This window comes from Carassius carassius, chromosome 25 (genome assembly GCF_963082965.1).
Source record: "Carassius carassius chromosome 25, fCarCar2.1, whole genome shotgun sequence".
NCBI classification, from domain to species: domain Eukaryota; kingdom Metazoa; phylum Chordata; class Actinopteri; order Cypriniformes; family Cyprinidae; genus Carassius; species Carassius carassius.
This window is the reverse complement of record NC_081779.1, coordinates 18,463,668-18,490,152: the sequence shown is the minus strand read 5'-3', so window position 1 is coordinate 18,490,152 and position 26,485 is coordinate 18,463,668. Positions and strand designations below refer to the sequence as shown.

Genomic DNA, 26,485 nt, shown 5'->3' with positions numbered 1-26,485 from the left:
AATATTAATAGGATTGAGGCTTGTGTGCAGATTTACATCTGAACCCAGATATACCTGTTTCACCTGTACAGCAGAAAGGTAATAATGAAGCATACGACCCTATTGTGTCCAGACACAGAGGGTTGCTTACAGTCTAAACTTGAACATAAAAGTTGAGGGCGTTGTTGAGTCAACATCATTTTCTGGGCATCTTGCAACAACAAAAAATTGATTATAATTATGTCACTTTTTGTGACCTTTTAATTATAAAAAACCTGCAGTATTCCTTTGGCAAGCTATATAATTTTCTCTTAAAAAACAGTCTTTGTTTTCCGGTTTTTATTTTTATTTTATTTTTTCATATAGTGATTCGACCACTATATGATGATGTCAGTAAAACATTCATTTTCTAAATAATGATCTCCTGCACATTTTATAATATAGCGATGTAAGTATTTTAGTAAAGATTCTACTAATTTAGTTTATTCTCAACATTTAAAAAAATAATAATAATACTAAAAATAAATAAAAAAATACAATTGCACAGTTGGATAAACAAAACATTACCAAATAAACAAATAATGGTTAAATCTCAGAAAAGAATAAAATTGCACAATTATACAAACATGCAAACAAACAAACAATCAATTAATGATTGATTGCCAAAAATATGATTGGACATACAGACAAACAAATAATGGTTAATTTTCAAAGAATATAATATATTTGAAAAAAATTATATTAAAGATGTAGTAAAACTTGTGGATTCTTAAAAATATAATGACGTTGCATAATTGGACAAACAAACAAACAAAAACAAATAAGTAAATAATCAGTTATTCTCAAGAGCCTAAATAAATAAAAAAGATGCATGATTGGAAAAACAAACAAACCAAAAAACAATGTTTGATTTCCACCAAAATTGCATGAGTGGAACAACAAACAAATAAATCATGGTTTATTCTCCAAAACAAACAAACAAACAAACAAACAAACAAACAAACAAACAAATAATTGCATAAACAAATAAATAATCTAAAAAAATCATTCGTTTTTATTAGAAAAATCTTTGGAATCACAGTGTGAATATTAAATGACACGGGTAGTGTGCAGCTGTAATGCACGCACATTGAACTCCCAGACTTCCCATAATGCTCCAGTCACGTGGCTAACTTTATGAACTGAAGCTAGACTGTCAAATCTGAAACTTCCTGGGGTACGATGCAGTACATGCAAGTCCGTGACACTTACTTCAGCCATGTAACGCGTCAAAGAATCGCGCGTTTGTAAAGAGTCAAGCTACTTACATCGATGAGCGCGTGCAGTGGTGAGGAGTCGAGCGGTTTGTTGTTTGAGGAGGATGTGTGTGTGCTGACAGCTGCACGAGCGGCAAAACAGCAGCTCTTCATATCTGTGTAAGAGCACGCCATGAAGAGATCAGGTAAGATCATCAAGGATTTAGTTACACGAGTGTCGTGTGTGTGTGTGTGCGCGCGCGCGCTATATAAAGTTGTTTTGCATGCATGTCAGAGCCGTCAGTCAGAACACTGAAACGTTCGATGGTTGTTTTGATGGCTCGTGATCCATTCACTCATGTTTTTACTCAGAGTTACTATTCCGTTGTATTGATTTTTGTATTTTAGATTATATGTGTTTATATGTTATGTATAGTTCATATATATGAGTTAGCCTAACGTTAATCATTAATAGTTTAGTTTTATGATGTCTTGTGCTTCTAATACATCTTTACGAAAATATGTAGATTACGTCTGTCTTCTTCTTGAAAATATATACATATGGTATAGCGATAGTAATATAGATGTAACTATATCATGCTTTTGAATGATTATCATATGAATACATAACAATTCAAGCTTCTAAATGCAATGCATCGCGGTACCACCATGTTTTCAGTTCTACCATGGTACTTCTTTGCACTTTGGTATGTTTATGTCTGGTCTGATTATGCAAATGGCGTTGAGAGAGTCAACATCCAGTACTTATTTGGCTCTGTTGCTTATTATTTTGGAATTTTCCACAATTAATCTTCTGCTTCTCCCATTTTTTCACAAAATGTGTTTTTCTTGCGTAAAGCATCTAAACCAATTGAGTACCATTTAAGCGTAGACCGCTTTATCCTTGGCTGGGTTTTAAGATGTTTTTTTAAGCAGGGTAAAAAAATCCTACATAATATATGGTCATTTTTGAAAATATTAAATAGTCACTTTATATTTACAGTTTGTTTGATGAATTGACAAATGTTCAAAAGCTGTATGACTTCCCTTTCTCTGTGGGAAAACAAAAAGAGAAGTTTCTCAAAATATCTGAGCTACTTCCATTATTTGAAAGTTTTTAAGTATCAAGTATGAAATTTAAATCATTATCCACTGAAAATCTTGTCTTGACTGCTGTGGTCACTATTCACCGAATGGATTTCACCTTTTATGTATTGTAGAATAATGTAAACCGAGTTTCAAAACACATTTCAAACACCTCTGTGCACAAAGCAACTTTTTGAACCTAATAATTTCTAGGAAATAATTCCACAAAGGTTCCTGAGCTTCCCCACATTCATCCAACCTATCAGGTTTAATACAGAAGTTTTTATGGGTGCCCCCAGGGTTGCTTTCAAAGAGTTCTCCATTTTGAAAGCCCAGAAAGCTTTTGTCCTTTTGGCTTGTGACCAGTCTTTTGGAAAGGCACAGCTACATTTTCCAGAGATCTAAGCAGCAAAATAAAACACTTTTTAATAAAGCTCTTTTACATGTTTTTGATTGCTGCCTAGTACCGTAAAGGATGAAAACATAATTTGATGCAGCAGTCTCGAATATATAAATATGAACATTTATGAGTAAATAAATAAATCTTTGTTAAAATAAGTTCACTTTTATGGGTGGCTTAAGTGTTGAAACACTTTTGGGGCTTCCCTTTTGAAGGTCAAAAATGTGTATAAGAAATACACTGTATTAGTTTTATAATTGATCATATACTGATGCATAGATTTAGTAGTTAAAAAAATGGTTTTGTACTTTTTTAGAGTAGATGTTTCATATCAGACATACGGTTTCAACATAAGGTGTACAGTTAAACCTATACTTGTGTTACTGTATTTTTAAAAGCTGTGAAAGCAATTTTAAACAAGCCTACAGGTATTTATAGTGTCTAGTTGGATCTTCTCAGAATGTTTGTATTCATAGATCTTTTCCCCTCTTTTTGCTTGCTCTTGCCCACGTTCATAGAGCAGTTATAAGCCATCGGCTGTTATACTGCCAAACATTTTAACCACAAGCTCCCAAATATTTGAAGTGCATTGATGGTCCATTTAGTGTACGGGTTTGTTGTATATTTATATATATATATTTATATATATATATATATATATATATATATATATATATATATATATGTGTGTGCGTAAGCGACAATCATCATTCAGTGGGTTAAAAGGTTGAAGTGTTGTGATTGAGGAATGCGATTACTGTCTCAGACTGTCCATCTGTCACGACCACTGTTCAGCTAAATCCCTGCCTGCTGAAATATTAATGCAGCTCAATTATGCGATTACTCCGTTACCCTTAGCTCATGATGGATTGTCTGTATTCAACACCTCAAATTCAGCTTCAGTGATTGGAGGTGGCGGATAGCATGAGCGAAAGTAGAAATGGTACATCTGAGTAATTCTGCTACTTTTTTGTTGTTGCTATTCACTTGAATGAATATGTAGTCATTGTAAATTGCTATTCATCACTTTTCTAATTTTTGACATTGTAGCAAAGTGTTTGTGATTGTTATTGGCTAGTTACTGAATCACATACTACTGTACTCCAGGCACAGCCCCACACGCTGTAGTCATGTTTGGGATAATTATATTTTATTTTTATAATTACAATAACCTGCATTTAAACTGAAATGAACCCAAACGTAACTAAGGTGTGCTCTCTTCATTTTATCAAATGATCACATCTATTCATTTTACAATCCAACTACTAGCCTTTTATTTAGACTAAAAAACCATTTCATTCGGGTGAGGAAGCTGGTGTTTTTTGAGTAGCATTTGCAAATCCTTTCATGCTGTGATTATATGCTACTGTAATGGATGCATTTTGCAGTATTAGGGTTAATGATCAATCAATTAATTGATCATTAATTTAAACGATGATCAAGCATGGGAATGATCGAAAATTTACATCCCTAATTTACATGTAGTATAGGTTAGGAAATAGGTTGAAAGAAGTCTCTTCTGCTTACCGAGGCTGCATTTATTTGATCAAAAATAGAGTAAATTGCCATTTAAAATACTGTTTTGCATTTGAATATATTTCAAAATGTAATTCATTTCTGATTAGCAAAGTTTAATTTTAAGCATCATTACTCCAGTCTTCAGTGTCACATGATACTTTAGATATCCCTCTCATATGCTGATTTACATTTAGTCATTTAGCAGATGCTTTATCCAAAGCGACCTACAAATGAGGACAATAGAAGCAATCGAAACCAACATAAGTGCTGTGACAAGTCTCTGTTAGCCTAATGCAGTAAATGTAGCCAGTTTTTTTTTATTTTCATGAAAAAAGGAATCAAGTAAATGGAATAGAAAAAGAATAGACAGAGCTTGTGTTAGAGGGTCTTTCTTCTTTTTAAATAATTAAAATAAATTAAGACAAAAAAATAAAATACAGAAAAAGAATAGAGAATTCTAGTGTCATTTTTATAATAAATAAAAAGAAAACAAGAAGATAGAATAGAAAAAGAATAGAGATCGTTAGAGGCTCTCCTTTTAAAAAGAAAACAAGTAGTAAGAATAGAAATAGAATAGAGTGTGTTAGAGGGTTAAGTGTTTGTTTCTTTGTTTGTTTTTGCTGAAGAAACATTTATTATTATTATTATTATTATTATTAATGTTGAAAACACTTGTGCTGTTTTCTGGAAACCATGATACATTTTTTTTTTCAGGATACATCGATGAATAGAAAGTTCAGCAGAACAGTATTTAAGTATTTATTCGAAAATAAATTTGAAAATTTGAAAAATATATATATATATTTTGTAACAATGTAAATATCTTTACTATTACTTTTTATGAATTTAATGCATCCTTGCCGAATGAAAGTAATTTCTTAAAAAAAAAAAAAGAAAGAAAAAGAAAATCTGTGTCTGTCCAAGATAAAGAAAGGTAAATCACAGGACTAATAAGGCTGAAAAAATATTTCAAATAATATTTTAACAGAAACACTTTTTCCTCAATAAATATTAATAATGGAATATGCTTTCTTTTTAAGAATTAACTTCTATTAATAAAAGCCCAAAAAATAAACATCACTGACCCAGGTGGTCCTTACAAGGAAACAGCCCATTGAATAATCTGACATGGCAGTATTTTTCACATAAACATGTAAATGTACTTATTTTCTGCTAATTTTGATAAACCGAAACAATGAAATATTCATTGACAAGGCTGTCAGTAGATCATCCTGGCCGTGTATCAGTCTATCACTAATCAGCACTTCTCTTCCTGTCTCATCCTTCAGTAAGTTGGGAGTCTGGGGCTCTTTGACTGGTGCTGTTGTTGGTGCTGGCTGCTAGGTCATGAAGATCCGCTGGTCGAGGAAGGTGGCTCTGTTGGCCAAGGTCTGCTTCCTCTTTTCCCTGCTATGGCTCTTCTACCTTCTTATAGTCCGTTCGTCCCCTCAACCTCTTCCCGATAAAGATGGTCAACATGATATCCTGGTCCGTGACCTTCCGTCCGCTAAGAAGGAGGACTCCGACAGCCTCGTGCGGCCCGTTTATGAGAAGCTACCGCCAGACCCCAGTGCTCCTGGAGAATATGGCCGAGCAACTCGATTGACCCTGAGCCTTGAGGAGAAGAAAGAGGAGGAGGCCAGCATTGAGCGCTATGCCATCAATATCCTCATCAGTGACAAGATATCTCTACATCGCCATATTCAAGACAACAGGATGCATGAGTATGTCTGTCACACCTTACCTCACACTGATGGGCTTATTACATAGCCTACCACTCTGGAAACTGCATAGCAACATGCTACACTTCACATACAACACTGTGAGAAAAATAAGAGGAGAATAGATAAAAATAAATGAAAAATAAATGCTGTTATACTGCATTTGATTCCCTTAGGTGATTTCTCCACTTCAGTCCACCTAAACTGTTTACAGATGTTGTCTGTTGTCTGAAATGAACCCATTGCCTGCAGCCAGACAACATGATTGAAAAAAAAGAACAATAGTAGAAAACAGAGCTGGGAGGGTTTCTCAGAACAGCAGTGATTTTTTTTTTATTGTTTCATGGCTCTTATCACACAAAAACGAGTTGTGTTCAGGCTGCTGCTCTGAAAATAGAAAGTATTCCCTTGGACGACGAGAAGTGAAACAAATTGGATGTATCCCCCTCCGCAGTGTTTCAACTAAGCTCTGGTTTCCACATCACAGGCTCTAGTAGCACATTTCTGGGCATCAGCAGGGATTTTATATGTTGATGTGAAGTTCTTTTGCTTGCTTTCTAAAATAACTTTCAGGCAAGTTAGTTATTGTCAAAGACTTAAGCATTACTGCCAGAAATGTTATGCTGTGGATTTTTTTCTTCTCTTTTTGTAGGGATAATTATTGAACATTTGCTCAAATGTAGCTGCTGTCAGTTAATGTAGAGTCTCTAAATATTTGTGGTGAGCTGAAGAAAGTTCAAGAACCTTGTCAGGAACATAATGACTCATTTTATTCATAATCTCTGCTGAATCTGTTCTTCAATACCCCATCTTCCCCATCAACACCCCAGTTTATTTATTTTTTAAAAAATCAGTTCTATTCCTTTTTATTGGTTTTATGTTGGTAAAATAGTGTCATTGCAGTATAAATCACAAGTCACCTATGCTCTTAAGGCTGCATTTATTTGATGAAAAATACTGTAAAAACAGTAATTTTCTGAAATTTTACAATTTTAAAATAACTTTTCTGTTTTAAAATGTTTACATTTATTTAATCATTTATTTGAAGAATAATGTTTTATTGTAAGATGAATCTCAACAGCTATCATTCTAGTCAGTGTCACATGATCTTTCGGAAATTCTGATATGCTAGTTTGGTGTTCAAGAAACATTTATAACATTTTTGTGGAAACTGAATAGTTTTTGTTTTGGGGGGGGGGGTGATTAGAAAGTTAAAAAGCGCAGCATTTATTTAAAATGGTACTCTTTTGATCTTTTATAAAATTATATATGTTTTTACTGTCACGTTTGATCAATTCATTGCATCATTGCCATATAAAAGTATAAATGTCTTTAAAGGTCCCGTTCTTCGTGATCACATGTTTTAAACTTTAGTTAGTGTGTAATGTTGTTGTTAGAGTATAAATTATATATGTAAAATTCTAAAGCTCAAAGTTCAATGCCAAGCGAGATATTTTATTTAATAGAATTCGCCTACAAAAAATGACCCGTTTGGACTACATCCCTCTAGTTCCTGCAGTAATGACGTCACTAAAACAGTTTTTTGACTAACCTCCGCCCACATGAATACACAAAAAGGGGGCGTGGTCTTGTTGCGCTCTGACGGAGAAGAGAAAGAGCTGTGTTTGTCGCCATGTCGTCGAAACGCTGTTATTTTCATCTCGGAGTCCAATCACCTTTGTTTGGGCTTCCCAGGGACGCTGTACTTGGAGATTAATGGTTACAATTTATGTTTAACACGGTTCCCGAAAATTATAATCCACATGTAAAACTATGTACAGCACATTTTGCTGAGGACAGCTTGCTGAGGACAACTTCCTCAATCTCAATCAGTTTAATGCCGGATTCGCACAAAGATTATTCCTGAAAGATGGAGCAGTTCCCTCTTTGTCTGGAGAAGGCGTTGTTTATGGATCACAACCGTTAAGTGTATTTTATTATTTAAGTTGGGGCGTTTAACAGTTTCCGTAACTTATTACACAAAGGGCAATGCTGTTTAGCTTTGTTAACTAGATGTTAGGGCTGTGCAAAAAAATCTAATGCGATTTCATTGCGCATCTCGTCAGTAAAAACGCTCCTGTGATTATAAGTGCATCTCCAGCACATGCTCCTGCCCACTTGCTTCTTAAAACTAGCCCAATCGCGTTTCCAGGAGGGCCGCGTGTGCTAAGCTGCTGTCGAATATCAACACAGGAACCGCTGGCACAATCAGAACTCGTTACGTATTTCTGAAGGAGGGACTTTATAGAAAAAGGAAGTCATCAGCCCGTTTTTATGACAGTGAAAACAGCGGTATACAGATAGGTTAACTGTGTGAAAAATACTGTTTTTTTTTTTTCACGCGATTCATGAACACATGTTATATTGCACACTGTAAACACAATCAAAGCTTCAAAAAAGCATGAAAAACGGGACCTTCAAATTTTGAATGGTAGTGTACATTAAATGAGTACCTGCAATTTCAAAGTAGAGTTCATTGTCCTTCCATCTCTGTCTTATATGTAATTACATTTGGTTCAATAATAATGAATGTAACTTTATAAAACTGAACGTAATGCGCCGCGCATATTGAAAGCTTTCGAGGTGATTACATTATTTTTCACAAAGTGAAAGAAATTTATTTTAAGATCATACACAGGTTCTACCCTGTAAAGAAGTTTATACAAAGATTTAAATCTGACATTGATCTTACATGCTTTTTTTGTTCGAGTTCTGAAGAAACTGTACACTTATTTTGATCATGTCACTACACTCAGAAACTTTGGGATGACATTGGTGTGTTTGTCAAGTGTAGAGATAAATTTGATATCAAATTTATCTATCAAAATTGATTATGCTTTTATCACGGTATACAGTATTATCACGGTATTGAAATTTTGTTTTAAAAAAGTGGTCATAATACAGTATAACAGGTTAAATAACTTTTTTTCTTATAACAAAAATAACTAAACATTTAAAACAATAAAGCAATACAGAATAATATAGAAAAGTTCAATGTTTTACACATTAAAGTGCAAAAGAACTATAAAAACCAATAGGTATCACTTTAGAATAAGACCTCATTAGTTAACCTTAGTTAATGCATTAACATTCAAGGCAAGGCAAGTTTATTTATATAGCACATTTCATACACAATGGTAATTCAAAAAGAAAGTAAAAAAAAAAAGGAATGAAGAAAAATAATCACAAAAATAAAACAAGCAATTTACGAACTTGAAAATGATTTAAAAATTGACTTAAAATGAATTTAAGACAGTTTAAAAATAGAAAATGATTTTACATAAAATAAAGTGCAATACATAAAGTATATAGTGTAATCAGTTCGGACATCGCATAGTGCTCATTCAATAAATGCACAGCTAAACAATGAGCAATAGCTACATTTACTATAGAAGTTTTTAATCTTTGTTAAAAAATACAAGTCTTAGTTCATGTTAGCTCATTAAATAACACAGTTGCTACTTTCAATTTTAACAATGTGTTATTAGGGCTCAAGCCTGGAGGGCGAGAGCCCTATTGTTTTCCTTAGGATTATTTGTTATTAGGGCTCAAGCCTGGAGGGCGAGAGCCCTATTGTTTTCCTTAGGATTATTAGGGCTCAAGCCCAAAGGGCGAGAGGTCTATTGTTTTCCTTAGGATTATTTTTTATTACTATTCTTATTATTATTCTTATTATTTTTTTCCAACGTCTCGGGGGCTTTTGGGGCCCTTAACATGCTTTAAAAGTATTGAAAATTGGCACACACATTGGAACCTGCGGCCATTAGGGCCGGGCAGAGACTGATACACGGGCGTGGCACAGGGGCTCTACAGCGCCCCCTGGAATATGGAGGGCTATATATCATACATACTTGCTCGTAGACGTATGAAACTCGGTACACATATAGATCTCATCAATCCAAACAACTTTCATATTGCATATCATAGGCTCCGCCCAACAGGAAGTCAGCTATTTAGAGTTATGTAAAAAGCGCATGCTCTGGAATTTGATATACTTGTCATAGGTTTTTTACCCGATTGCCACTAAACTCGGTCAACATGATCTCAAGACATTGAGGATGAAAAATTGGCAGGGGATTTTTGATATCTCAAATGGTTTGCTCGTGGCGAGGCGTTGAAATTATGGTGAGAAATGAGAAACAGGAAGTGTCTAATACCATCCACATACATTTCCTGATTTTAATTAAACTTCATCAGATTATTCGTTGTATGATGTCGATCGCATATATGTGACTATTAGGAGTCAAAGTTATAGCGCCACTAACTGGCAGCAACTGGAAGTGTGTCATTTTCAAAATGCTTTGAATTCAGCATCTTATTTTTACTCGATTTGCTTCAAACTTCATCAGAATAATGTTAAAACACAGGTGATATAAATCTGCTGGGGGGATATTGATATCTAAAAATATTGTTGCCGTGGCAACTTGTCAAACTGGAATAATTCTCAGGAGATATTGAGGCATATAACATACTTAGAATTTCACGAATCTTAGAACACACATCAGTATTACTGATAGCTAGAAACTGGTAAAAGCTTATTAAAGGGCGTGGAAGAGGCACTCTATAGTGCCACCTTTTGACAAAAGTGGGGGGTTAGTTTTAGCTACAGACACCAAACTCGGTACATATATTGTTCTTATCAAGATGGACAACTTTCTAGTTCACAGTCATCAGCTACGACCAACAGGAAGTTGGCTATTTTGATTTGAATATGAATTTTTGGAAAATTCAGCTACGAATTAATGCATACTGCTCAGAGGAGAAGTACACTTGACACACCAAACTTTGTCTACATGTTGCAAAAACATTGAGGAACTTAAATTGTGAATGGATTTTGGAGAGCTTGTATGGTTTTGCCGTGGTGGTTTTTTGAAATGACCGTAAAAAGGGAATCATTAATTGTATTGTATTTTTTAAATTGCAGCTTCCAAACACGTCAAAGAATTTTTTCATACAGATGAAAAAGTAATTCTGAGGAAATATGCATAGTTTCACGACTTTACAACACTGTATGGATAACAGAAAATTAAAAAACGGTCAGACATCTCATCTCACTCTGTCCCTCTGTTTGAGTGTGTGTTGAGACTTCCAATGTCTGAGAGAAATAGCGCCCCTACAGGTGCAATTCCCGGACTGAAAGTGAGGAGACTCTCTTTTAGTTTCACTTTTAAATCGGTTAAAAATACAAATAAATACTTAGATTTAATTCACACTGACAAGCTAAACCAACATATATAATTATTACCGGGTCAGGGCTCATTAATAATTGACGTGTGGTCAGTGATACGTGAGAAATACGAGAGATTAATCACCGCTCTGAGCACGAGCGTGTGGAATGACGAGATGTTTTTGAACTGTTTGTGAAAATGAAATATTTGCGGCTGCCTATCTGAAATCACCACTTCCGATCATCGCGTTCAGAGTCACGAGCTCAAAATAAACTAATTTTTTTGCTTTTTTAGCTTTTTTAATTTTTTAGAGCTTTTTAAAATAAAATATTACCACAAGTGCACACAATACACCCATTATAACACAACAAGAGCTAAATGCAGGTGTTATTATATTTGGGTATTATGACTCTGACCACACAAATGAAAATATCAGTTTTGTTATTAATTTAAATTTTTTCCTAAACAAATTTCACATTCACAAATTCAAATTTTCCAACACGTCCCCTTGGAATTATAAGGAATTATATCTGCATTCTGTGTAATTTTAAGATATTCAGCTTCAAAGTTTTTGCATTCCATTCGACTGTGTACAGTCGTGGCCAAAAGTTTTGAGAATTACATAAATATTGGAAATTGGAAAAGTTGCTGCTTAAGTTTTTATAATAGCAATTTGCTTATACTTCAGAGTGTTATGAAGAGTGATCAGATTAATTCCATAGTCCTTCTTTGCCATGAAAATTAACTTAATCCCAAAAAAACCGTTCCACTGCATTTCATTGCTGTTATTAAAGGACCTGCTGAGATCATTTCAGTAATCGTCTTGTTAACCCAGGTGAGAATGTTGACGAGCACAAGGCTGGAGATCATTATGTCAGGCTGATTGGGTTAGAATGGCAGACTTGACATGTTAAAAGGAGGGTGATGCCTGAAATCATTGTTCTTCCATTGTTAACCATGTTGATCTGCAAAGAAAAGCGTGCAGCCATCATTGCGTTGCATAAAAATGGCTTCAGAGGCAAGGATATTGTGGCTACTAAGATTGCACCTAAACCAACAATTCATAGGATCATCAAGAACTTCAAGGAAAGGCTTCAGGGTGTCCAAGAAAGTCCAGCAAGCGCCAGGATCGTCTCCTAAAAAGGATTCAGCTGCGGGATCGGAGTGCCACCAGTGCAGAGCTTGCTCAGGAATGGCAGCAGGCAGGTGTGAGCGCATCTGCACGCACAGTGAGGCGAAGACTTTTGGAAGATGGCCTGGTGTCAAGAAGGGCAGCAAAGAAGCCACTTCTCTCCAAAAAAAACATCAGGGACTGATTGATCTTCTGCAGAAAGTATAGTGAATGGACTGCTGAGGACTGGGGCAAAGTCATATTCTCCGATGAAGCCCCTTTCCGATTGTTTGGGGCATCTGGAAAAAGGCTTGTCCGGAGAAGAAAAGGTGAGCGCTACCATCAGTCCTGTGTCATGCCAACAGTAAAGCATCCTGACACCATTCATGTGTGGGGTTGCTTCTCATCCAAGGGAGTGGGCTCACTCACAATTCTGCCCAAAAACACAGCCATGAATAAAGAATGGTACCAAAACACCCTCCAACAGCAACTTCTTCCAACAATCCAACAACAGTTTGGTGAAGAACAATGCATTTTCCAGCACGATGGAGCACCGTGCTATAAGGCAAAAGTGATAACTAAGTGGCTCGGGGACCAGAATGTTGAAATTTTGGGTCCATGGCCTGAAAACTCCCCAGATCTTAATCTCATTGAGAACTTGTGGTCAATCCTCAAGAGGCGGGTGGACAAACAAAAACCCAAACTCCAAGGTATTATGAAAGAATGGGTTGCTATCAGTCAGGATTTGGCCCAGTTGATTGAGAGCATGCCCAGTCGAACTGCAGAGGTCCTGAAAAAGAAGGGCCAACACTGCAAATACTGACTCTTTGCATAAATGTGATGTAATTGTCTCAGTCTGTAAAGATGAGCTCTCAGGAGACACGGAGCAGCATCGTCTTCCTCCTCCGCTTGTCCTTCAAGGCAGCTTGAAGTAAGCTTGTGTTACTGAAGTAACCAATAACACCGATACAAGTTTTTCATGTTACAGTGTGCAACAGTTGTTGTGGGTAATTATTGTCATTCAGTAACACAAGCTTACTTCAAGCTGTCTTAAAGGACAAGAGCTCCTCTTTACAGACTGAGACGATCGAATGTCAAATATTATTTACATATTGAGTAATACAAATCACCGCGAGAGCTTTCCAATATGCGCGTCACTCTCTGGCGCCACTGAGTGGCGTCTGTACTTCCCGGTCATAGAGCACCTGTCCATCAAAAGCTCACTATCCAATCAGAGTAGATCACTGTTAACCCCGCCCCCACTTGAAGTGTGTGTCAAAACACCAAATGAAAAACTGTGAAGCAAAAGCGAAATCTTTGGCAATGCATTCAGAATCCACGATCAGCGAAAACGAATCTTTGAAAAACATTAACAAAAATTAAGCATATTTGAAGAACCTGTTACATTTGTGCAACTGTGTTAATTTTTTTCATTTTCATTGTGTTTTTCTTCTTTTGTAATGGCATATTTTTGATAGTTTCAGAAAAAGTTACGTTCAGTTTTATAAAGTTTCGTTCATTTTTATTGAAGGAAATGTAATTCCATAGTCTTAACGGGTCTAAAACTGTTTCTCTAGAGTGCTGTAAAAAAAAATCTCTGGCATGTCTGCTCATCTCCCACCTTACATTCAACACTGTTTGTTTACAGAAAATCTGTCTATGAACCAGAAATGGTCATTTACAGATTCTGGATTTGAGCAATGAAGATCAAAGAAAAGAGGACAGAACGGTTTTGTTTTATGAATTGAATGTGCCTTTTATTAATAGACTCCACGAGCATCTTTTTTGAGTCAGATTCCTCCTTCACACAATGATAATTAATAATTGTCATGTGAAACATTATTAAGCAGTACTGCAGGATGAACATATGGCGTCAGTTTCACAGCATTGTCAGGTTCCTCTATGTTTTAGATGTCCTCATTTGCACTCTATTATGTGTACTGTGTAACTCAGGAAGCTGTTTGTCTAGACCACATGTATTGAATACATGCCAATTTACATAACCATATGATTAGTTATCTTTTTTTAATGCCAGATGCAAAGCTAAGAAGTTCAACATCCGCCGTCTGCCTACAACATCAGTGGTAATAGCATTTTACAATGAGGCCTGGTCCACTTTACTCAGAACCATCCATAGTGTGCTGGAGACAACACCAGCCATCCTACTGAAGGAGGTCATACTTGTGGATGACTTCAGTGACAGAGGTGAGGGGACACTTTTTAGGCAGTTTTCACAGAAATTTATAACTCCACCAGAATAATTTAAAGCCTTTTCCATCCTAGGAAGGATTTGTCTTTACCTGATTGGTCCGCATTGCCACAACCAATTAACATGCAAATATTTTTTTTGGAAGGAAGGAATGATATTGAGCCTGTTAGGTGCTATGCTGATGAATGAATACAGATAAATAACAAAACCATATTACGTTTGATATTACTTTTATACAATGTTGATTTACTTTAAAAAGATTAACAATTTACAAACCTAAATGACTAATTTTGTACGATGGACCCAGAAAAACGTTTACAGTTTTTATCAGAACAACGTTTTAAAGATTTTTTTTTATAGAGTTGTATATGTTAAAGTGTTTCTCAGTGTTTCTTTTCTTTTGAATTAAAAAAAACAAAGTTAAATCTTTATCTTTAATGTAATATACTGTGAAGCTCATTAGTAAATATTAAATACAATCATTTAATACAAGCAAATACAAACTTGTATTTGCATTGAAAAATGCTCAAACATTTGCCCGTGTTTGCATATTTTATGCTTTCTCGGCAAAGCTCTGGATAGTAAGTTAGTGATAGATATTATTCTATATCGGTTTTTAAATTTGTTGAAAAAAAAAAAAACCTCAATCCAGATGTCTTTAGTAAATCTGTTGTTTTGCTGTCCTTTTGCCAATATCTGTTGGACCTGATAAAAAGGTTTGCATGAATTACAGGCTATCTGAAGTCACAACTGGCTCAGTATCTCAGTAACCTGGAGTGTGTTCGTCTCATTCGCACCAAAAAAAGAGAAGGTCTGGTACGAGCTCGGCTCATTGGCGCCACCTACGCTACAGGACACGTTCTCACCTTTCTTGACTGTCACTGTGAGTGTGTTCCTGGCTGGATTGAGCCACTGCTGGAAAGGTATGGCTTTTTCTTTTTAAACTAAATTCTATTCTTACATAGAAACAATCAACACACAACAAGTTTGTAAAGTGTAATGTAAATTTTTTTAGTTGATTGTCTTTTCCCTCAGAATTGCTGAGAATGAGAGCACCATCATATGTCCAGTGATTGACACCATTGACTGGAACACATTTGAGTTCTACATGCAGACAGATGAGCCGATGGTGGGCGGCTTTGACTGGAGGCTGACATTCCAGTGGCATGCTGTGCCTGAAATCGATCGCAAGATACGCAAATCTAGAATTGACCCCATTAGGTTGGTTTCTACCCAACTTGTCCAAATCCAGACAGGTTTTCTTTGCAATTTAAGAAACAGATTTAAAATGTTTAAAGGGATATTCATACTAACCATTATGTTGTTTCAATTGTGTTCTGGAACAAAAAAGGAGAAATTGGACAAGATTACTGTATTTTACAATATTACTATTTATATCATATATGTATATATATGTATTGGGTGGTGTTTGCGCAGTGGATAAGACACATGCCTTTGGTGTGAGAGACCTGGGTTCGAATCCACTGTGAGACACCAATGTGTCCCTGAGCAAGACACTTAACCCCTAGTTGCTCCAGAGGCATGTGACCTCATTCTTCATTCTTATTTCCTCTATTTTTCTGTTTTATTTAATTTTTTTTGCTGCCATCCAGGGCTCACCTAAAGTTAATATTTACCTTTGGCAAATCTCGAAATTATTATCCATTCTTCTTCCTGTACATTCTAATGTTGTGAAGTCTAAATTCACTGATTTTATAATTTTAATGTTTTTCTTTTTCTTTATTTTTTAGTTTAATATTGGTGATTAATCGGTTGTCAGCCATAACTTGATCATAAAATAATTAACAAAAATGTTAATTTTGTAACATTCCTAAATAAAATTCATAAGGTTTTGGAATGACATAAGATAACAATACATTTTGTTGTCTCTTTCTTCCAAGTTATTTTCACAAGGAAATAGACTGAAATAGGATTCCAGTGATGTTGTGTTGATTGAATTCAGTTGCAATACAGTGAATCTCTGATGATTTGCCAATGCTATGCCACTTTTCATTACACAGGTCTCCCACAATGGCAGGGGGCCTATTTGCCGTCAGCAAGGCCTACTTTGAGTATCTGGGCACTTACGACATGGGCATGGAGGTCTGGGGAGGAGAGAATCTGGAACTTTCTTTCCGGGTAAGACTCCTGTATTGTGTTTTCATGTTACCTTTTGTATTGGTAATTTGCATAGGCTTATTATCGGAGCGTGTCGACGGGCTCTTGGTAGCATGAGAGACTGAGATCCACTGTTTATAATTAGACACATCTCTCATATTGGATTTTTTTTTTTTAGCCTATACCTAGAAATGAAGATTGATAGTGTATGCCATGGAGTAATTTTGCATGCATATTGAAACAGAATACAGTGCTGTATCTTCCAGGGCCATATGACGTTCATGTATAATTGATGTGCTGTGAATTGGTACACAAAAGCATGTGGAAAATAAAGCTGGAAAATTAATAAAAACGGATTCTTTTTTTGGTGTCTTAGCAGATCTAATTTCTGACGGGCAGAACATCCCAATCCATTCAGACGATCTAACTTTGTACACTGAAAAGAGTTTGTTCAAAAACTCGTTAAATAAATGATAGATTAAATGATTAAAATAGAAATGACCTACAATGTCTTCCTTTTAAATCAGAAATTCACTTTGATCTTTTTCAGGCTTTGATTGGCTATATAAAATACAGTTTTATTGTGTGATTAAAATGATTTAAATTAAATTTTGTTAATTTGTTTTAACTGTATTTTGTCACTTGCAGGTGTGGCAGTGTGGAGGGTCTTTAGAAATTCACCCATGCTCCCATGTGGGTCACGTGTTCCCCAAGAAAGCGCCGTACTCTCGATCCAACTTCCTTCAGAACACTGTCCGTGCCGCAGAGGTCTGGATGGACTCTTACAAGCAGCACTTCTACAATCGAAACCCTCCAGCACGCAAGGTACACCTCCATCCACTGCAACCTGTTATTGGGTGGCACCTCTTTAAAATCCTGTGCCGTTGCATAATCTGAGGTGTACAGCTGCTATTTCCTCATTTAACTGCTTCAGCGTTTATCTAGAAAAGTGCTGTTCTTAAAATTGCTTATGCACTCCTGAATGACGCTCAGGTTTTGCTTGAATGCTTCTTGCTCTATCGGTTTACAGTGTTTGTTCTCCCTTTGGCTGTCTTTGAAAAGCTTATTAGTTGACAAAGATAATAAAACTAGGCCAAACATATATTATATCACCCTGGCTGACATGAATCTGGCATGTAACTCCATATTACTTCGTAGGAGAATTTACATTATTAATGACGCAGAGCTGTGATCAAATAATAAATCACTCTCTAGTAGCCACGACACCAGACGCCTATTTACCTGGGGGAATTTCTTTGACACTTTGTTTGTTGGAAGTGTGTCATGGCAGTCCTCAACATTACAGGAAGTATGTACATGGCATTCTGTTTGGTAGAAATGTAGTCCAAGAAGTTTCAACTAGAGTAATGGTATGGCAAAGTTAATGTCAAAAAAGTTGTCAATCTTGTCATGCAAAACAGCACAAACAAACACACATTAGCTTTAATAACAGTCACAGACAAGACAATTAGAGTGTTATGATTATGAGTGTTATGAGAGTTAATTAATGCAGAAAAAAATGTTGTCAAGTCGGTCCTACAAAGGTTCCACACTTCCACTAAATAATGCGTCATCTTTGCCTTGAGGTCTGATTTTTTTTATTTATTTTTTTGCTTCTGTAGGAATCGTATGGTGATATATCCGAAAGGATTGTGCTGCGAAAGCGGCTTCAGTGTAAGAGTTTTGAATGGTACCTGCAGAACATCTACCCCGGCCTGCATGTGCCAGAGGACAGGCCTGGTTGGCATGGAGCTGTAAGTGACTAAATTAATCTACAAACCCGATTCCAAAAAAGTTGGGACACTGTACAAATTATGAGTAAAAAAGGAATGGAATAATTTACAAATCTCATAAACTTATATTTTATTCACAATAGAATATAGATAAAATATCAAATGTTGAAAGTCAGACATTTTGAAATGTCATGCCAAATATTGGGTCATTTTGGATTTCATGAGAGCTACACATTCCAAAAAAGTTGGGATAGGTAGCAATAAGAGGCCAGAAAAGTTAAATGTACATATAAGGAACAGCTGGAGGACCAATTTGCAACTTATTAGGTCAATTGGGAACATGATTGGGTATAAAAAGAGCCTCTCAGAGTGGCAGTGTCTCTCAGAAGTCAAGATGGGCAGAGGATCACCAATTCCCCCAATGCTGCAGCGAAAAATAGTGGAGCAATATCAGAAAGCAGTTTCTGAGAGAAATATTGCAAAGAGTTTGAAGTTATCATAATCTACAGTGCATAATATCTTCCAAAAATTCAGAGAATCTGGAACAATCTCTGTGCATAAGGGTAAAGACCGGAAAACTATACTGGATGCCTGTGATCTTCGGGCACTTAGATGGCACTGCATCACATACAGGAATGCTACTGTAATGGAAATCACAACATGGGCTCAGGAATGCTTCCAGAAAACATTATCCGTGAACACAATCCACCTCATTTAAAATGGACTGTGGCAAAGTGGAAAACCATTCTTTGGTCAGACGAATCAAAATGTAAAGATCTTTTTGGAAAACTGGGACGCCATGTCATCCGGACTAAAGAGGACAAGGAGAACAAGGAGTTGTTATCAGCGCTCAGTTCAGAAGCCTGCATCTCTGATAGTATGGGGTTGCATGAGTGCGTGTGGCATGGGCAGCTTACACAACTGGAAAGGCACCACCAATGCTGAAAGGCATATCCAAGTTCTAGAACAACATATGCTCCCATCCAGACATCGTCTCTTTCAGGGAAGATCTTGCATTTTCCAACATGACGATGCCAGACCACATACTGCATCAATTACAACATCATGGCTGTGTAGAAGGATGATACTGAAATGGCCAGCCTGCAGTCCAGATCTTTCACCCATAGAAAACATTTGGTGCATCATAAAGAGGAAGATGCGACAAAGAAGACCTAAGACAGTCAAGCAACTAGAAGCCTGTATTAGACAAGAATGGGACAACATTCCTATTCCTAAACTTGAGCAACTTGTCTCCTCAGTCCCCAGACGTTTGCAGACTGTTATAAAAAGAAGAGGGGATGCCACACTGTGGTAAACATGGCCTTGTCCCAACTTTTTTGAGATGTGTTGATGCCATGAAATTTAAAATAACTTACTTTACCCTTTAAACATTGATATGTCATCTATGTTGCATTCTGAATAAAATATTGAAATTTGAAACTTCCACATCATTGCATTCTGTTTTTATTCACAATTTGTACAGTGTCTTGTTTTTCCCTCTGGAGTACTTTTTGATGTCATTCTCTGGTTTCTGGTGTAGGTGCGTAGTGCTGGAGTTCACTCTGAATGTCTGGACTATAACGCCCCGGACCACAACCCCACAGGAGCTCACCTTTCCCTCTTCGGCTGCCATGGTCAAGGTGGTAATCAGGTAGCTAACATCAATATTAAGTTTATGCTTTCTCCTACCTCTGTGGTTTGTGACTGCCTCCATAATTTGATCAGAAATTTGGCCAAATGTTTTAACACTTAACTTCTGATGAAAGTGACTTTTGCTGAAAATAATAATTTCGACTGAAATTACGTGGAACAATTATACCAGGAACTTTTTTCCCCAAGAACTATTTCCCCCCAGACCTGTTGCTTTTTGCATTTCCACTTCAAGTTATATAACACCTTCAACAGCAGATGCAGGAAATCCTTCAGACCGTTTGTTGCATTTGCAGTGAAACAAAGCTAGCTTTATTTGTGCTGAAATATAATCCATCCTGAGATGTGCTACCCTTCTGAGGTTTGTTATTTATCTAGTATCACAGTTGAAAAAATGAATAAGTTGCAGAGGATGTATATTTAATGGAAAGGGAAACCTGCACATGTGTCCAGTAGCTTATGTCACCGCTGTGCATCATGGGACTCTGAAGTAGCACCATGTGTGGGTGAAAATCAATGTTTCCACAGCCAAGGCTGAAAAGGAAACCTTAGCCACTTCTGCTCAAAGATAGATGTCTGTATGAAATATAAATGTGGCCAGTGAGACTAATAGTGACTGTTTGAACCAGACAGAACCTTCCTCTTCACTGAGGTCACATCTGGTCATCTGATAAACACTGGAGATGAGTTATTTATCTAAATAGCTACACTTTTTAGTTTCTTCCGGCCTGTTTTTTATTCTAGCTTCCGAGCCTTTACCCTCAAAGTAATCTGATCTTTACCATCAGTTACCTGATCTTATGCCTGGAGAAATTATTTGCTTAAGAATTATAAACCCAACTCTGATTGTTGACAGCATCCTTGCCAACATCCTTATATGTTGCTTAAACGGCATTGCTACAGGGCCGTGTGTTGTTCTTGAGGACTGTTTTTAATAAATTCCACATGCAGCAAATATTTTTTTCTCAATATTTTTCAGCCTTTTGTATTTCAGTATTTAGTCATTTGCACTTAAATGGCTTAATAAGCTCATTTCTTTTCAGTAATATAAAAAAAGTGTGGCCAAGTAGATTCAAATAATGTATATAATAGAAATTTTATATTTATATATATATATATATACATACAGTATATACACACACTATTGAAAATTTTTGGCTTGATATTAATAAGGTGTATCTCAATAAATTAGAATGTCATGGAAAAGTTCATTTATTTCAGTAATTCAACTCAAATTGTGAAACTTGTGTTTTAAATAAATTAAATGAACACAGACTGAAGTAGTTTAAGTCTTTGGTTCTTTTAATTGTGATTATTTTGGCTCATATTTAACGAAAAACCCACCAATTCGCTATCTCAACAAATTAGAATACTTCATAAGACCAATATAAAAAAAAATTGTTGGCCTTCTGGAAAGTATGTTCATTTACTGTACATGTACTCAGTACTTGAAAGGGGTTCCCTTTGCTTTAATTACTGCCTCTATTCGGCGTGGCATGGAGGTGATCAGTTTGTGTCACTACTGAGGTGGTATGGAAGCCCAGGTTTCTTTGTCAGTGGCCTTCAGCTCATCTGCAATTTTTGGTCTCTTGTTTCTCATTTTCTTCTTGACAATACCCCATAGATTCTCTATGGGGTTCAGGTCTGGTGAGTTTGCTGGCCACTCAAGTACACCAACACCATGGTCACCAACTTTTAGTGCTTTTGGCAGTGTGAGCAGGTGCCAAATCATGCTGGAAAATTAAATCAGCATCTTCAAAAAGCTGGCCAGCAGAAGGAAGCATAAAGTGCTCCAAAATCCTTGGTAAACGGGTGCAGTGATTTTGGTTTTCAAAAAACACAATGGACCAACACCAGCAGATGACATTGCACCCCAAATCAGCACAGACTGTGGAAACACTGGACTTCAAGCAACTTGGTCTATGAACTTCTCCACCCTTCCTCCAGACTCTAGGATCTTGGTTTCCAAATGAAATGCAAAACTTGCTCTCATCTGAAAAGAGTTAAACTCTGCAGGACAGTGGCCCTCCAGGACCGAAGTTACTCCTGAAATTTGTGGACAACACCACTGTCATCAGTCTCATCCAGGATGGTGACGAGTCTACTTACAGACAAGAGGTTGAGCAGCAGGCTGTCTGGTACAGTCACCACAACCTGGAGCTGAACACACTCAAAATAGAGGAGATGATCGTGGACTTCAGAAGAACCCCCCCCCCATCATGAACAGGACTGTGGCAGCAGTGGAGTCATTCAGATTCCTGAACACCACTATCTCACGGGACCTGAAGAGGGACAATCACATTGACTCCATTGTGAAAAGGCCCAGCAGAGACTGAGAAAAATTTCAACCTGTCACAGGCACAGAGATGACACAGTTTTACTCAGCTGTTATTGAGTCAGTTCTGTGCTCTTCTATAACTGTCTGGTTTGGGTCAGCCACCAAATCAGATAGAAGAAAACTGCAGCTGACTGGTAAGGCAACTGAAAGTATAAGTGCACCTGCCCAGCCTTCAAGATTCAGGAGTGAAGAAATGGGCAGGTTACATCTGCTGCATTCACACAATGTTGTAATTACTGTAATTTCGATATGATAAAACGCATAACGCTCTAGTTGGAGCTGTTCACACCCTTGGACTCTGAACTATTGCACCATCAATGCCTAAACATAGCACCTAATGAATCTAAGGTGGCCAGGTGGTAGTGATACAAGTTGTAGCTCTCAGAAAACTCCCAGTTCACAAGTTCAAGATTCCAAATACAAATTCCAGATTCCAAAAAAGTTGGGACACTGTACAAATTGTGAATAAAAACAGAATGCAATGATGTGGAAGTTTCAAATTTCAATATTTTATTTAGAATACAACATAGATGGCATATCAAATGTTTAAACTGAGAAAATGTATAATTTTAAGGGGAAAATAAGTTGATTTTAAATTTCATACCATTAACACATCTCTAAAAAAGTTGGGACAAGGCCATGTTTACCACTGTGCTGCATCCCGTCTTCTTTTTATAACGGTCTGCAACAAACGTCTGGGGACTGAGGAGACAACTTGCTCAAGTTTAGGAATAGGGATGTTGTGCCATTCTTGTCTAATACAGGCTTCTAGTTGCTCGACTGTCTTAGGTCTTCTTTGTCGCATCTTCCTCTTTATGATGCACCAAATGTTTTCTATGGGTGAAAGATCTGGACTGCAGGCTGGCCATTTCAGTACCTGGATCCTTCTTCTACACAGCCATGATGTTGTAATTGATGCAGTATGTGGTCTGGCATTGTCATGTTGGAAAATGCAAGGTTTTCACTGAAAGAGACGATGTCTGGATGGGAGCATATGTTGTTCTAGAACTTGGATATACCTTTCAGCATTGGTGGTGCCTTTCCAGGTGTGCAAGCTGCCCATGCCACACGCACTCATGCAGCCCCATACCATCAGAGATGCAGGCTTCTGAACTGAGTGCTGATAACAACTTGGGTTGTCCATGTCCTCTTTAGTCAGGATGACATGGCGTCGCAGTTTTCCAAAAAGATCTTTACATTTTGATTCGTCTGACCAGAGAACAGTTTTCCACTTTGCCACAGTCCATTTTAAATGAGCTTTGGCCCAGAGAAAACGCCTGCGCTTCTGGATCATGTTTAGATATGGCTTCTTTTTTGATCTATAGAGTTTTAGCCGGAAACGGCGAATGGCACGGTGGATTGTGTTCACCGATAATGTTTTCTGGAAGCATTCCTGAGCCCATGTTGTGATTTCCATTACAGTAGCATTCCTGTATGTGATGCGGTGCCATCTAAGTGCCCCTTATGCACTGAGATTGTTCCAGATTCTCAGAATTTTTGGATGATATTATGCACTGTAGATGATGATAACTTCAAACTCTTTGCAATTTTTCTCTGAAAAACTCCTTTCTGATATTGCTCCACTATTTTTCACTGCAGCATTGGGGGAATTGGTGATCCTCTGCCCATCTTGACTTCTGAGAGACACTGCCACTCTGAGAGGCTCTTTTTATACCCAATCATGTTGCCAATTGACCTAATAAGTTGCAAATTGGTCATCCAGCTTTTCCTTATTTGTACATTTAACTTTTCCGGCCTCTTATTGCTACCTGTCCCAACTTTTTTGCAATGTGTAGCTCTCATGAAATCCAGAATGACCCAATATTTGGCATGACATTTCAAAATGTCTCACTTTCAACATTTGATATTATCTATATTCTATTGTAATAAAATATAAGTTTATGAGATTTGTAAATGATTCCATTCCTTTTTTACTCACAATTTGTACAGTGTCCCAACTTTTTTGGAACCGGGTTTGTAATTATGATTTCTACGAGGATGTGAATGCTTTTTACTAGTTGTTATCTCGTAATCCCAGTATTTCTGATATGGTGTGAACATGCCTATCATCACAGACCCCTCTCACCCCAGCCACAACCTGTTTGCACTTCTCCCCTCAGACAGACATTACAGATATATGTGTAGAATATCTAGGCATAAAAACATTCCATCCATGCCATCTCCATTTTAAACAGCTAACAGTTACAAAGAATGAAAACCAAAATATAAAATGCAATAAAAAAAAATGCAAATGTGCCAAATTTCTTTTAAAACAATTTTTTTTCCCTTTTTCTCAGTACTTCGAGTACACATCTCAAAAGGAGATTCGGTTTAACTCCGTGACAGAGCTGTGTGCTGAGGTTCAGGATGGAATGACACACATAGGGATGAAGCATTGTCCACAAGACGGTACTCCCAGACCTCCCAGCATCATATGGGAGTTCAGAAACGTAAGTCTGCTCGCCTACAGCTCACATTATCACTGAACTGCCATCAGCAAACAGGATGAGACTGACATCAGCAAACAGGATGAGATAAGAAACAAACAAAGTTATTGTATATCATCAGATCTGCTCTGTTGTTGCATCTTCATGCCAAAAATTCCTTATCTATCATTTGTGTCCTTTTGTCCTTTTCAGGATGGCAGCATATATCACCCTCATTCAAACATGTGTATCACCTCCTACCGCACAGAAGACGGCCATGCAGATATCCAGATGAGAAGTTGCTCTCCTGAAGACAAACATCAGCGCTGGAGCTTTGAGTGACTTTGAAACCCACATGAACTTGGATGTAAGTGCAATTATCAAAAAGAATGTCACTTTTCAATTGACATTAAAAAAGCAGTGAAGAACAGGCATGAAAATGGGACCCATCCCTCCATATAGTGCCTCTGCAAACCAAAGTGGACATACTTGTAGTGCCAATTCTTGTGTTTCCTTGTTAGAGACATTCAATGTGCTATTATAAGTCCAAAGTGCATATTACAAATATTAAGAAACACATTGTAGCAAATTCAACCATCCAGAACTTGGAACAGCATTTTTGTTTACACTGATGCACTATATGCTTCTAGTGAATCATTTTAGAATCAGCAGTAACTAATCTTTAGATCAACTGCACAGCGATTTTATTTAATTGTATCCGAAGTGACTGATTTGAGGATGTCATGAGTGGGTTTATCTCGATTGTCATCTGTTGTTTTCTTGTTATATTTTGTGTCATTTTGAGGCTGTTTTTGTATTACTAGAGAATTTAGGGTCTTTTCACCTTATTTTGTTTAAGTTGCATGAACTATTTTGGCACAATGTTGTTGTGGAACTGTACCAGCATTTTAAGTCTCACTCACACTAACAGCAGTGTTCAAGTAGTTTGTTAATAATGTATGTACACTTCAATTTGAAGTAGATTACAGAAACTGTAATTCAGAGTTGGTATAAAATGTAACGCAATTGTGGACCAAATCTTTCAAATCCTAAACTGGTTGTCCTAAACCAAGTTTTTCTCTACTACACATTTGGGAATTATCCTTTTTTTTTTTTTTTTACCAGTGAATAGTTTTTCTAGAAAAATTAATTGCTGGAATTGTTATTGACTTACCAGAAAATGCCTCTTCCGACAGACTTTAAAAAAAAAAAAAAAGTGCATTTTACTTCACAAATCTACGGAAGTTCTAAGCGGCCATGCATTATATATTTTTTTCCTTTTTGTTTTCTCGTTATAACGACTTAATTTTCTCGTTATCTTGACATAACGAAAGTCTTTTTCTCGTTATAACGACTTATTTTTCTCGTTATCTCGACATAACGAAAGTTTGTTTTCTCGTTATAACGACATGACAGTTTTACTGTTGCGTAACGAACTCAACTTTGACAGGCATCTGATGGACAACCATGCAGGCGCTCTTACTGTAGCATATATTTCAGCAAATTTTGCTTCGCCTAGGTAATAACGTCTACAATACTGTACATAAATAAAGGCTGATCAATCACTGTTGATTTTTCCAGAGACAGTACACCAAACGTTTTGTTTTTGTAATTAACACCGCGAACACAGACGGAGTGCCCTCAGAAGGATGCAGAACTATTCGATGATCTTGAGCTGCTTGGATTAAACTAACTTTTAATTTTCCATTTATTTGAAATAAAATTATATATAATTTGTAATTTTTATTAGTCATTATATGCTGTGGCAGATATCATGTGCGTTACAAGCTTCT

General features: G+C 36.7%; 1 protein-coding gene across 1 annotated transcript; it reads left to right on the top strand.

Moving 5' to 3' along the window:
• Positions 1-1,123: 1,123 nt before the first annotated feature.
• LOC132104331 (polypeptide N-acetylgalactosaminyltransferase 4-like) lies at positions 1,124-25,806 on the top strand. Its single transcript, XM_059509732.1, has 11 exons — positions 1,124-1,420; positions 5,508-5,942; positions 14,254-14,423; positions 15,161-15,350; positions 15,463-15,648; positions 16,449-16,566; positions 17,194-17,370; positions 18,168-18,299; positions 19,819-19,929; positions 24,564-24,716; positions 24,906-25,806. The coding sequence occupies exons 2-11, from the start codon at positions 5,566-5,568 to the stop codon at positions 25,032-25,034; spliced, it is 1,743 nt and encodes a 580-aa protein (XP_059365715.1). The 5' UTR covers positions 1,124-1,420; positions 5,508-5,565; the 3' UTR covers positions 25,035-25,806.
• The last annotated feature ends 679 nt before the right edge of the window (positions 25,807-26,485 follow it).

Excerpts from the sequence above, each read along its gene's own strand:
- LOC132104331 (XM_059509732.1), top strand. The coding sequence starts at position 5,566 with ATGAAGATCCGCTGGTCGAGGAAGGTGGCTCTGTTGGCCAAGGTCTGC. Across the intron at positions 16,567-17,193 it reads ATCTGGAACTTTCTTTCCGG|GTGTGGCAGTGTGGAGGGTC; the intron begins GTAAGACTCCTG and ends TGTCACTTGCAG. Across the intron at positions 18,300-19,818 it reads GGCCTGGTTGGCATGGAGCT|GTGCGTAGTGCTGGAGTTCA; the intron begins GTAAGTGACTAA and ends TTTCTGGTGTAG.